Raw genomic sequence first — 13917 nt, 5'->3', positions numbered from 1 at the left:
GCCGTTTACATCAAGGACAATTAACCGCTGTTATTATAACTGCAAAATTTTGAAGTCAGTATGAAGTGGAAGTTGCGCTAGTCTTTTCTTCTCTATTGTGTCATATATCGGAGTGAAACGTTTCAGGAACAAGAACAAATGTGGGCCTTATGTTTGATATTAAATGTCATTGTAAGCTTTTATGAAAGTTGAATAAAAATAAATAAATAAAAAAGAACAAATGTGGGCGGGGCTTGATTGTCTGTGGGGAATTGATTGGATGGTTGTGGTTTGCTATTGGCTGATCTCATGTGAGTGACAGGTTATAGCTCCGCCCTCGTCATCAGAGAAGAGAAGAGATGCTGCAAGAGGAACTTATTCTGATTCAAGATTACCAGGAACACGAGTTTAACAATAATAATTAACACAGTGGTGGCAGAAACAATATTGTTGGAAACACTTTCAGAAAATGAAATTGACTTTGCGGCAAGCAGAGAATCAGAACCAAAATATGTCTTTCAATATTTCTTGATTATCATTATTTTTCAATATTTTCCTTCTTATATTTTCCCTAGTTCATATGTTTTCTATCTTATTGTTTGTTTCCTTGGCTTTTGTAAAGCACTGTGGTCAACACCAGTTGTTTTAAACGTGCTATATAATTAAAATTGTATTGTATTGTATCATAAACCCAATCAAAATAAGAGGCACAACGTGGAATCATGTTTCTTTTTATTAATAAAGCCCCTCTGCTCTATTATGTTACAAAACGTGTACAAAAAATGTTTTAGTAACAGATGAAAGCAATATTTTTACATATGTGAGCAGAACAGAAAGGTACACACAAGTGTCCAGGGTCGTTTACGGTAATGATCTTTCGCCGCTACATCCTCTAATATTTTTTATCTTGAGTCAAACACGCTATATTCAAGCCGTTTCTGCTTATGTCTCTGCTTCTCTCTCCTGCTAAAGACAGAAAGCACCACATTAAGAGATGCAGACGACTAATGCACCGTTTAGGACCAGATGTCTGAAAGACGACCCGGAGTCAGAATTATAATAGTTATTATAATTAAAGAAAAGTTTTACTGAAAATAGTCTGCAGTTTCAAGGACTCGCACAGGAGTTCGTAGGCAGCCCTGCTTACAGTTAAAAAGTTCACAGCAGTTATACCCTTCACCACACACACACACACACACACACACACACACACACTCAAACACACACACACACACACACACACACACACACTACACTAAGGTGTAAGCTATGTCCTTGCTTCATGTTGCAGTTTCTGATTGGCTGAGAAATTGATAAACATAGTAATTTTCCACACATATACAGATAGACAGAAGCATATCTCCATAGATTATGCCGCTGACACTCGGACCCTGAAGTTAGGCACGTCGTGACCTTCCAGGTCGCAGATTTGGGTTTCTGGGTGCCAGCATGTCTCGAACAACAACTCAGTCAATCTCCAATAATGCCAGTGGTTCCTTAACCTGAAACCAAGAAGACTAACACACACACCGACACACAGCTTTTCCAAGGTTGGATTTGGCCAGGCTCTAACTATAAACAGGAGAGTTTTCTCAAAACATCAAGATAATGCGTTCTTTCTCTCAAGGAAAGGACACTTTAATATAACGCAGTATAGTAAAGCTTTAACAAAGATTGGTCCCTTAAACTATAGACTTCAATGACCCCTATGTGTTTTAACACGTTGAAGACCTTTCTTAAACACAAAACATGTCCCTATTTCATTTCTGGAAGCCAGGCCAAATAAGCAAGCACTGTTACTGCATTCAGATATCAAATACTGACATTAGAGAATACATGAAAAGAACATTTCAGTAATCACACTGGTAACTTCTATAACAAAGTAAAATCTCCAGAGAAGTCATTCAACTCATTTGATATTTACAAGGAAAAATATTGATTAATACCTTGATTATAATCACTTATTACATATACATTGAAGCAGCAGTGGATTCCAGTCCAACCCCTTCAACACTAATACTTGTACAGTCACAATAGATTAGATGATTATATTCACTCATTTTGGAACTGCACACATTTAAATAAAATCTGGTCAGAGCTTGTTAATAAACTATTAACCTATCCTAGATCCTAGATTTTAATATTTCTCTATCTCTCTCAGAAATTCTGTTGGGAGACCTTTCTCATAACGCTCCAAAACAAACATTCATCTTTATTTCAGCCATTTTAGCCAAAAAAAAAAAAAAAAAGCAAAAGCAATACTATTAAAATAGAAGTACAGAACTAAAAGATCTGTGTAAAAATACTGTATATTGTATTCTTTAGTCATTCGGTAATAAAAAGAGTAACATACTGTAAAGTAGATTACAGTAAAGATCTGTACATACAGTTGAAATTATATTCTCTCATCCCCAGTTTTCTGGGCCCCTGTAAAGTGTACTACACTTTTTAGCCCATAAGCAACACCCATGCTCACCCCAGGCATTTTAGTTCCTCTCTTGTTTGTTTAATTGCATCTAAGGCATTGCAGAGCTCTGCATGTGTTTTCCTCATCTCTGCAATGCCCTTGAGGAACCTGGATTTGACTTTTTCTGGATTATTTATTTCCCCCTGATTCATCTGGTGAATGTCTATAGAATCATTTACAATAAAGAAGACATCTAATATGATTAAGAGTCCATTTAACACCCCTGCCGCTGCCGCTGCTGCTCGTGCTAATTTTGCAGACCGAGCAGCGATTCTGCCAACGTTTGCCAGCACACCGAAATTCATGGCATATAGCAATTTTGTTTTATCAAAATTCCATGGTATTTGTTCATTGTCAAAAGTTGGGTTTCTGGGAAAATCTATGAATTTTCTCAGTACTCTTCGCAATGTTTTCAGTGAATTGAAAATCGGTTCACTTACATTTTTACAGTTCTGCTGGATTTTTTCAAGGCTCTCATGGAGGGTTTTTTGTTGTACTATATTAGTAATGATGGACGCAGTACCTGTTACACCACCTGCAACTCCAACTCCAACACCCACACCTGCTACAATCAGAGATGCTCCAAGAGTGAACGGTGCCAAACCTGCACCAACCAATGCAGTGATTCCACCAGCTGCACCAATCACTGAACCTGACAGACAGCCTATAGTGCATTTACGGTGTATCTCCTCTAGTGAATCTGTCGTTTCTCCCCACTGTTTAACTAGGGACTTAAAGTCTTCATAGTGCTCATTGTAGGCCTCGTTAAAGGTCTTGACGGACTCCATGATTCTTTGTTTCAATGCTTCTGGAAGTCCCTCATTTCTCTTTACTGCATCGTTCAGGAATGGTTTTGCTAGAATCTCATGAGCTGAAGGTCTGTCTTCAGGGTCACGGCTGAGCATTTGTCTGATCAGTTCCCTCAGTTCCTCTGATATCTCTCTGAGATGTGAGGTGGGGTTCCTCTCATGCTGACAGGCTGTAGACAGCGGTGCTCTATGATATCCGGCTGTGGAGGAGGAAAAAAGATTCTGATTAACTTATAGATCTTTGATCTATAAAACCATGTTAAATAAGTTTTAGTTTGTTGATAATATTTCTTAAACAATTTTTATACAGCTTTTATAGGAAATGTTACTTTTTATAAATATACATTTGTTCGATTATGTTTATTCATAATGCATTAATGATGCGTGACACCTGCTGGTCAAAACTGTTAATACTACGGAAATATGCACAAAGACACCATTAATAAACTAACTAATTACACCATAACACCATTTAAACAATAATAATAATAATAATAATAATATAAACTATAGCACTAATAATATAAGACATTTCCCTGCACGTTATGGCCATCTTACATGTAACAATAGTGTGTTTGGCATGTCCTCCAATGATCTCATTAATATTTATACAAATAAAATCGAACAGTTGTTCTAACTAACAGTTTTTAGTTAACTTGTGTTGATTTTAATAAATACACAGAACTCTCATTTTACAGTAAAACACAACTTCTACTTTCTTTTCAGAAAAGAAAAACAAAGAAAACATGCCTATAGATCACCTCTTAGTGGTCATTATATAAACCACAAAAGAACATACATGAGACATTACTTCAAAAAAATTGACAGCTTTACATAAAAAATTATACACAAGCTTAAGAGAAATTATTCGGATAAAGAGTTCGAGAACTTGACGCAGTTCACATCAACGAAAGCAGCAGAATGTGTTTCATTTCGTTTAGCCTCTCATCAGCTAATTTCAAGATCAAAGACCGCAGTAGGAGAGAGAGCGGCATCAGGTAATTTCATTGAGTCTCTCGATTGTTAACATAGACAACTGTGTGTTGGGCTTCAGAAGCGACACTGAACATTTAAGTTTCATTTGTGTCAGTTTGCTAATCAGCTTGCTGAAGAGATACTGAGCTACTCATTTGCACATGCATCACTGACAGTTTAAAGGGACTTCATATCTCCGAAATGTATATCAATAACTTTGTTTGTTTTTTCTTAGCTAAGCGCAACGAATAGCAGAACAAGCGGTAAGCTAGCTGTCAGTCAACTCTTAACACTAGGAATTTGAGTAATTGCAACATGACGATCGGGTAGGGGTATCTAAATCAGAGGAAATCAGGTGCAGATGGATGGCGGGTGGATGATTTGTTTTTAACAGCAGATTCGTGTGACTTTAGAGCGTATCCGCACATCTCTAGTGCTTTAGAAACTGCCATTTTTTACTCGCTTCCAATTCAAACTCTTGAACCTTCTGTAAAAAAATCTTCCATAAGGTTCAAACACAAGATCATGAGCTGCATGCATGTAATGTGTTTCACTCTAAAACCAACCACATATATATTTAATTAAATCAAAACTTTGAGTTAATAGTGCTTCTTTAGAGGAAAAAACAGAAATACACACCCACACATCCAGCATGCAGAGATCATGGAGCAACCATCCCAATGACCATATGTCACTGAAAAAAGTCATGCGTAACAATATAAATCAATAAGTAGTTGTACGGAATTGATCAATTAAAGTGCATTGCACAACAACACAAATAATCAGCCTTCATCCAAAGACATTCATCAAGGAAAATGCTACCCTATTTATCATTTTAACAAGCATTCAGTATTTCATGTACATTCAAATCTACAAAAAGCAGACCTTTTGGAATTACATTCCTTCTGAAAAACTTCTGGACTGGCATAAAGCTCTGATTCTGCATGTGAGTCGGCACTGAAAAAGAAAATTCAGATTAAAAAATCAAATCAGATAAAAAAACTCAATTGGTTCAGCTTCAAAAAAGGACTTATTAGAGATGCATCAAACTCCAATAATTTGTACAGAAACCATTGCTTTAAAATCCAATAACAGAAACACAGAAACACCGATGCAAAGAAAAGCAGCGTTCATGATGACATACTGAAGTGAAAGGCCACAATTACAGTGTGAGTGAGAGAAACTGGAGACTAGATGTTATGGAAGTAATGTGCTCTAATTGAAGACCTAGTGTGGTCTTTTATATATATTATAATCACATTCTAATGAAATATAATACGTCAGAATTGTTTAGTTATTATATTTTCAGCATTCAGAATTTTCGGTTTTGGCCGAGAATTCCTCCATCGATAGATCCTATTACGTAGTTAGTTAAAGTTATTTATTTACCTTTCCAATGGTTTTAAGCATCCAGCATCTAGATTGATGTAACAATCTTCAGTCAGATAAATATTCTACAATAACAAAAAACAGAAAACTCATAAATGATACACATTCAGCTTTGGTAACATGATTCATTGATATATTTTTCAGTGTCTACCTGTGGTTTTATATCTCTGTGAAGGATATTCTTCTCATGAAGATACTGCAGAGCCAGACAAAGCTGAACAAACCAGTCAAGGATCTACACACAGAAGAAACACATGGACAGAGAAGAAAGTTTATTAATATAATTTCTATTATTTCTTGTCTAAACTGCATCTGGCCATTATTTTCTGACAGCCACGTGGGGAGACTGGGGTGGGGATTTATATGACGTTGCCCTCTGAATATAGATACGATGGCTGGATTGCGTTTACATTACACTGAGATCCGATCACAAAGCGTCCTCCACTACCTCTGGACCAGGACACGCTGATCAGACAACATTCCGATCAGACACGCGTTTACACTTGTCTTTTCAATGTGTATGTGGACAACATCCGGATACAGGTGGCATGTTAATGCCAAGTGTAAACGCAGCCAGAGAGTCAATCCTATAGACCCCATGTTAAAATCCCCAACTTTACAGTAGAAAAAAGTGTTTACACAGCTGGGTGCAAAAAGTGGTTTTGGTCTATATAGCAAATTTTGCCCTTCATGACGATTGTGAGGAGGGTGAATTTTTTTAACTCATCCGTTTAAATTATATTAAGCCTTAAAGGGATAGTTCACCCAAAAATGAAAATTCTATCATCGTTTACTCACCCTCAAGTTGTTCCAAACCTGTATGAGTTTCTTTGTTCTGCTGAACACAAAGGAAGATATTTGGAAGAATTTTTGTGACCAAACAGATCTCGGTCCCCATTGACTACCATAGTATATTTTTTTTCCTACTATGGAAGTCAATGGGGACCGAGATCTGTTTGATTACAAACATTCTTCCAAATATCTTCCTTTGTGTTCAGCAGAACAAAGAAACTCATACAGGTTTGGAACAACTTGAGGGTGAGTAAACGATGATAGAATTTTCATTTTTGGGTGAACTATCCCTTTAAAGTTCTGCAGAATTAAGGGCGTGGCCACTTGAGTGACAGGTGGATTGCCGCTGATGTCACTACTAGCCGTTTGTCTGCTGTGTGTTAGCGTCACCTCAGCTAATCCGCCTCGCTGCACATTTTCATTTTTCCGCGAGTGACGTACGGCCAAGATGGCGACCACTAGGATTTCGCCAGGAGGTGTCCCTGGTGGGAGGGGTGCTGTCAGGTTGCAGGTTTAATCTTTCTCTCCTCCTGCACGTTTTTTTGTTTTTCACGTGTCGGCTGCACGCAGCTGATCTGGCTTTTTTAATCAACGCGGCCTTTCACAAGCTTACATCTGTTTCTCATTCTATTTTGATGTGTTCCTATTTCTACCCCTCAGATTTTCTCTTTCATTGCCAGTGTGTTTTGTCTATTTGACTTCACATTTATTTCAGTTGTCTTGATTTTGTTTTTTGTTCTTTTGATTATTTAGCCAGGCTTTCTTATGCCAGTGATTGCTGCTACCTCTAGCTAGTGACTTGCTCCGATGGTTTATTTCTATCTGTTCCTGTCTGCTCTTTAACATGTCAAGCGATCATCTGCATGTGTCTGAACCTCTGCCTGTTCTGGTGGACTGTGTAAACTGGCCGCCAGCTCGGATTTGGATTTTTCCCTGTTCCAGTTTTTTCGAGCTGTCTTACCTGAGGCACGTGCTCATCTGTTTGCCTCCTGACCTCTTCCTCTGCTATCTAGCCGCCCGTATGGACTTTGATCTTTTGCTGGGACATTGATAGACTGTTATTGCTCAATAAATTTTGAGTCCTTTTCCTTGAGATCCCTGACATTTTAAATATATGTTGGTTGTGTCTATTCAGAATGACTTCTGAGCAGCAACTCACCTGTTGTTCTTCAAAAACACCATTCTCTTTCTGTGTTTGCATCCTCTTGAAAAGATCATCTCCTGCATAGTACTCCTTCACCAAACAGTAATGTTCAGCTTCATCTAATAAAATATCCAGAGATTAATTTATTATTATAAATTAATTAAAATCTATCTATTAATAGCTTTATTTCACAGCTGATGCTTTTGTTTTGTTCATTTTGTTATCCTTCTTCCTTCTTCAATGTGTTTGTTGTTAGTTGCTTTATATCATTAAAAAAAAACCCTTCCATTTTAACTTAAACCATACATTTTAATTGTGGAATAAGAACCATTACTTCTCCTCTGTTCTAAAATTAAAACGAACGTACCTTTAAATGAATCCTTATAAGAAACAATATATACATGCTTTAGAGTCTTCAAGATCTCAACTTCCTTTTGGATTGTATCCAGCTCCTTTTTCTGAGGGGAAATTGTATTTTTTTTCTTTTAGCAAAAGAAGCACTTCCATTTAAAAGTCAAATTTTTATAGTTATTGCAAAATAGCATCTTTCATAGAAAAAAAAAAGATATGGTCAAAAAAGTAAATTCTTGATTTAGTTAGAGCTGGATTGCTAATACTTACATCTCTGTAGTTCATCTGTTTGACCACATAAGGATCTTCATCTGTGTCGTTCACCAGAAACACTCTTCCTGTAGCCCCTAGTTTAAGTTCTTTCTGCATGGCATATCCACGTTTTTTTTTTAAATTCTATAATAAAGATTTATAAAACAGTTAGTTCCAGTCCTTGATTCTGATTGGTCAATAGCTCTGTTTTATTCACGATAAAACACGGCTATGGCCGCTTCACCCAACGGTTCTGTGTATCACTACACAACACCCCTAGCAACCACTCTTAGCAACGTAAACATATGTTTGTTCTCATTGATACTGTTCATTATATCTGCATTAAATTATTACATTGTTTAAATTAATACATTTTTAGCTTGTTATGACTTTGTATGTGTACATTTCTGAAATACTTAAAGGTGGTATCAGTGATTTCAGGCCCAATTTTTTTTTTATTACATTCATCTAATCTTTCCCAACGATCTGCTAGCTGCCCGCCCCATAAGCATTCTGTCAAAAAAAACGCGTCTCTGTAGGCAGCCTAGGCTCTCAGATCTGCACACAAAAACAATTGGTTTCACCAACCACTCAAAACCAAAACAAATAGTTCTCCAACCAATCACCGACAGGGGGAGGGTGTTGTGAGGTTTTGCGCTCGTGCACGGCTGCCTATGACGGCTGCAGGCGAAGTCGGAGCTGAAGAAGAAGCTGGCACTACTACCGTTGATTGCCACTCTGGCCCTTATGTGGCCTCGCCACTGGTTGACACAGAACTAATCAAACATGTATACCATATATGGCATAGTAAGAAATACAATAACAAGTAAGAGAGGTCAGATATGCGAGTGTATAAGTGTGTCCAAGGCCTTGTTCTTGTTTTGTCTAGGTGTGTCTATGATGTGCAGATAACATAACGGAAAGAAGTTACACAATTGCAGTCTTACACAAGAACAGTCAAAAGTGGAGTCTGAGAAATAAGAAAATGTTAACACACCCTGTGCAGGAAACACACAGAAAGCACCACTAAAAACCAGAGTTGGCGGCTACTAGTCAATGGCTATCGCCAACTGTTTCATTACAGACGTTCTTCAAAATATCTTCTTTTGTGTTCAGCAGAAGAAAGAAACTTGGTATAACTTTATTTTAAGGTGACATAGTTACACGTTTACATTTACAAGTAACTAACCCCAAAAGCAAACCCTACTGTAACTCTATAGTAAGTAAGTACAGGTTAATTAATTAAAACCTTTTAAATATGGAAATTAGATATGTGACAGCAGAGGGAGAGAATAGTATGGAGCGTATTGAATTTGGATAGCCTGGGAAAACCCAGATGGACTTCCGGCAAATTTGAGATTTGCTCTGCAAGTCAGTCTTGTCAAGAGCCCATTCAAGCCCATTTCCAATTTTTGGAACGGTACGGCTCGGTTCGGTACGGCTCACTTATGGCGCATTTCCACTGCATGGTACGGTACGGTACGGCTCGCTTCGGCTCGCTTTAAATGGTACCACCTCTGTTGAGGTTCCAAGCGTACCGTACCGATACTAAAATGTGACGTGAAAACACTGCAGATCACTGATTGGTCAGACAGAATCATCACTACCAGTGTCCGCTAGATTTAAATAGCCAGTAGACAACAGCCAACGCTGTAGCGTTGAAGTAGATATAGATTCAAGTATTTGCTTTAAAAAAAAAAAGAAAAGAGAGTATAAACTTCAAAAAAAGAAATGGCTGAATCGTGGTCAGTGGACGAGGTGCAGACGTTCCTCTCGTTGGTTGCCGAGGAGTGGATGGGGAAACACGGAATGAAAAATTCGCATTTAATATGATGATGTCATGGCAGTAGAGACGGCAACTATAACGATCAGTCCCACCCACTTTGAAGCGGTACTAACTGTAGTGGAAAAGCAACCGAGCTAAAGTGAACCGAACCGTGCCATACCGAGTCGAGTCGTACCACGCAGTGGAAAAGCGAAGCGAGCCGAACCGTTCCGCGCCGAGTTGAACCGTACCGAGCCGAACCGAGCCGTACCATGCAGTGGAAAAGCGCCATAAGTAAGTGGGGACTAAGTACTTTGAAAAATGGAAGATTTACAGAAAGAAGTGGATTTACTTAACAAAAAATGGCAAGAACAAGGTGAAGCTTTGCTACTAGCCAGAGAAGATCAACGTGAGGCCTTGGCATTAGCAAAAGCTGCCACAGAAAAGTAACCCCAGCCATTTATATCCCTCGAGAGAGAAAGCTTTCTGATTTCAGTTGTATATCAGGGGAACAAGATGTGGAGGAATGGATTGATCAAGTGAGATCCACCTTCCTCTTGTCCCGCATACCCGAGGATGATCAAGTTGAACTTCTTAAACAGCACCTTAAAGGGGAAGCTAACTGTAAAGTTGATACTGGGTGAAGCGGAAAATGATCCAGACGTTATATTTGCCAATAGATGCCTGTCACCCACCACCTGAGCTCATTCTTTCGCTTTTCTATCCAAGCCAAGGGTGGCAGCCCTCCTCAGTTCCTTTTTTTTGCCCACTTCACCACAGAAGAGACACGGTTTATCGAATGGTTCACATGATGATGTTGAGGGTCTGGGTAAAGCGAGTGTGGTGGACTTGTCACTCATGCGCCGTGTTTTTACTGGGCTCACAGACTCTTCATGCTTTTTTCTTTTTCTTGCTCTCTCAACTTTTTGTTTATCAATCGCATTTCTGCAGCTTTTGTGACACAGCATAGGATTTTGAATCATCAGCTGAACTAAATCCTGACTACCACCACTAATATCCACTATAAACTCAGGCAGATCCCCTAATGCCTTCAGCTCCTGGATGTTATCTAAAGCTTCTTTGTAACATGATTGCAATCTTTCAGGATTGTTTCTCAGTTTGAATGATGAAGAGGGATCTAATATTTTTTCAATCTTTAAGGCGGACTGACATAGGAAGCATAAACTCCAGTCACGGCATTCCATTATGGCTAATCTGAAAAAAGAAATGAAGTTGCTTTAACATCATAAGATAGATAATATGAGCATTAACAAGCATTCGCAAAAGTAAAAATCTATCAAATAATGAAGCTAACTAACTAGCTAGCAATATGTAGGCTATGTGCTTGCTTCAGCTCGTTATGATGAAGCTAACTAGTCACTAGCGACCTAGTTATAATGAAGCTAACTAGTTACTAGCTAGCTAGTTATTAGTTATCTAACATTAAAAACATTTTTCTATTCAATGATAGTCATACAAACCTCCAAGTGTTAACCTGTCACCTCTGACCTTCAACAGCTGTCACAGCTCCTGGTGCAGATGGGATGTGTTGTTGCAGGAACTGATTTGCTATAGGCTACTCCTGACTGGTCGAAATCTCATGCCACTTAGGACAAATGTAATGTACAGAAGTAGCTGCACTGCTTAAATACAAAATTTAAGTTTTTGAAGGAAAAGATGATGACACAATTGACACAATTTTTAGGTGAAATGTGCATATTTACCCCCAGTTGTCATGGTATGGGGAAAATTTTTGTTTTTTTAAACTTGAAACCAATTTTATTGTATTCCTTGACCCCAAAAATGTACACTTTGACACCAAATTTGTCATTATAGCGATAACAGAAGCTAAGATATGGGCTCTAGACTATTTTCGGCGCATTGGCGGCCATTTTTGAAAAAAACATGTTTATTTCTGATACAAAGTGTGATCTCTCTTGTGTCTTAGGATAAATTTATTTGTATGACCCTAAGGTACTTCCATACCAAAGGCGACCTTTGCATCATGACTTGAAGTCAAAGGCCTATTTTTTGGGCTTAACCTCCCTACTAAAACAGAAAATGATCCAGACATTATATTTGAGGTGCTCCTTGACACGTACAGCGACAGAACACCAGTGGGTACTCTACTGAGGGAGTTTTACAAAACCACTCAGAGACCAGGAGAGACGGTTAAGGCATATACTTATGCTCTTCTGGAAAAGTTGGAGAGGGTCTTGAAAAGGGACTGCAGTTGTGTTCCTCAACCAGAAGTTGTTCTGGAGGAACTGGTTTTGGGTTTGTTTGAAAAGGACCATTAAGGAACAGTGGGGTATATCTTTCAAGGATGTGATAGAAGCGGCGATTACCTGGTCAGAGGAAGGTGAAAAGAATGTGCCAGCTTAGCTTCAAGTAGTGGGGCTATTCAAAAACCAGCGGCCCATCAAGAAGAGTTGATTAACCCTCTCGGCCCTAAGGGTATTTTGGGGCCCCGAAGAAGTTTTGACATACCCTGACATTTGTGCTTTTTCAGTTGCTTAAAAACATATTAATGGCTGAAGTCTGATTAGACTGCACAAACAGGGCTACAGTAATGTATGAGCAACAGATACATCTAAATTTATAGCTTTGAGAAAATAACGTGTATGCATGGTTTTTAAAAAAACTAAAATTTTAAGTCACGGAAATAAGGCCATATAACGCATAGTAAACAGATTTTTCTTCAAAACAATATGAAAACCATCCTGAGCACTCCTTCTTACAAAACAATATAGTCATTTAACTTTTGTAAGACACTTATTGTCAGAATGGCTGTATGCGGGGAGTGCGTGAATCATCATGATTAATGCTGTGATTCACACCTGAAGAGACAAAGACCCTCCCCAGGGAATATCATGAGGAATGTGACAGGGAACGTCTCGGTTAGCCTCATAGCATAATTGCCTAAGTCCTATTTAGGCAATTATGCTATGAGGCTAACGATCATTCCCTGAGAGAGGGAACGGAGACACCACGTCGAGACTGACGAATAGGAATCTCGCTAGAGAGGCCAATCTACTTCAAGTGAAACTAAAACAAGCCAATGCATATTGGCGTGCAATCATTTGCATCAGCTGTTCAGCCTCGCAGCGCGAGTATATAACGAGCAGCTGGTGTGATTGCACTTCAGTTTTTTGCTTCAGAGCCAAGCCTGAAAAGCTGGCCGCCCCAGCGGGCAGCAGCAGATGTGGTGACGGGACGTGGCGTCTCCGTTCCCTCCCTCAGGGAACGAGGGTTACCATATGTAACCGAGACATTCCTCTTCCGAGATAAGTTGCATTTTTTATAATTTTAGGCCCTATTTTGTATATTGTATTAGTGCCTCATACACATGGTTGCAGATATTTATGCATCATATTTAAAAATAAATAAATGAACAGCCTTGGACTGGACGAGACAGATAAATGTGCAAACAAATATTTGATAAGTGTAACATTTGCACAGAACATTTTCTTTGAAGAAGCTCTGAAGAAAGTAGTTCCCCAGTTAAAGGGTTAGCGTCGGCCAATAGTGAGCCTACGTGTGACGTACAACACAGATGCGCTGCGCTAAAACACTACATGAAAAAACTCGAGGCCCAGAGAGAAGGAAATGAAAAGTGGAATAAAGTCGTTATTTTGGGGGTTTTTTGCGCACAAAAAGTATTCTCGTCGCTTTATAAACTTAAGATTGAGCCACTGTAGTCACTTGGACTATATTAACGATGTCTTTGATAACTTTTCTGGGCCAGCAAGTTATAATGTCTTAGAAGCCTATGGAGGAGTGATCCAGCTCTCAGATTTAATCCAAAATATCTTAATTTGTGTTCCGAAGATGAACGAAGGTCTTACAGGGTTGGAACAACATGAGGGTGAGTAATTACTGACAGAGTTTTCATTTTTGGGTGAACTAACCCTTTAAGCAGTTCAAACTAAAGGTGTTGAGTAAACCTACCTCTGTGTGTGTGTGTGTGTGTGTGTGTGTGCGCGCGCGTGTG

At 38.7% G+C, this 13917-nt stretch overlaps 1 protein-coding gene across 1 annotated transcript; it reads right to left on the bottom strand.

Moving 5' to 3' along the window:
* Window positions 1-729: 729 nt before the first annotated feature.
* LOC311094641 (serine/threonine-protein kinase Nek1-like) lies at window positions 730-13802 on the bottom strand. Its single transcript, XM_084132733.1, has 8 exons — window positions 8177-13802; window positions 7923-8013; window positions 7571-7674; window positions 5771-5854; window positions 5620-5684; window positions 5116-5187; window positions 4870-4924; window positions 730-3455 (listed from the first exon to the last, which is right to left on the bottom strand). The coding sequence occupies exons 1-8, from the start codon at window positions 8273-8275 to the stop codon at window positions 3369-3371; spliced, it is 657 nt and encodes a 218-aa protein (XP_083988859.1). The 5' UTR covers window positions 8276-13802; the 3' UTR covers window positions 730-3368.
* Between the last annotated feature and the right edge of the window lie 115 nt (window positions 13803-13917).

The sequence above is a fragment of the Abramis brama genome (genome assembly GCF_963993115.1).
Source record: "Abramis brama genome assembly, chromosome: 13".
NCBI classification, from domain to species: Eukaryota; Metazoa; Chordata; class Actinopteri; order Cypriniformes; family Leuciscidae; genus Abramis; species Abramis brama.
The sequence above is the reverse complement of the archived record's forward strand: the minus strand, read 5'-3'. Positions and strand labels throughout refer to the sequence as shown.

What these genes read in the sequence shown, in the direction of transcription:
- LOC311094641 (XM_084132733.1), bottom strand. Translation starts at nt 8,275, where the DNA reads ATGCAGAAAGAACTTAAACTAGGGGCTACAGGAAGAGTGTTTCTGGTG. An exon ending in ACAGAGATATAAAACCACAG is followed by an intron (nt 5,685 to 5,770) that starts GTAGACACTGAA and finishes TTGTTATTGTAG; the next exon opens with AATATTTATCTGACTGAAGA. An exon ending in TCTGCATGCTGGATGTGTGG is followed by an intron (nt 3,456 to 4,869) that starts GTGTGTATTTCT and finishes CCTCCTCCACAG; the next exon opens with CCGGATATCATAGAGCACCG.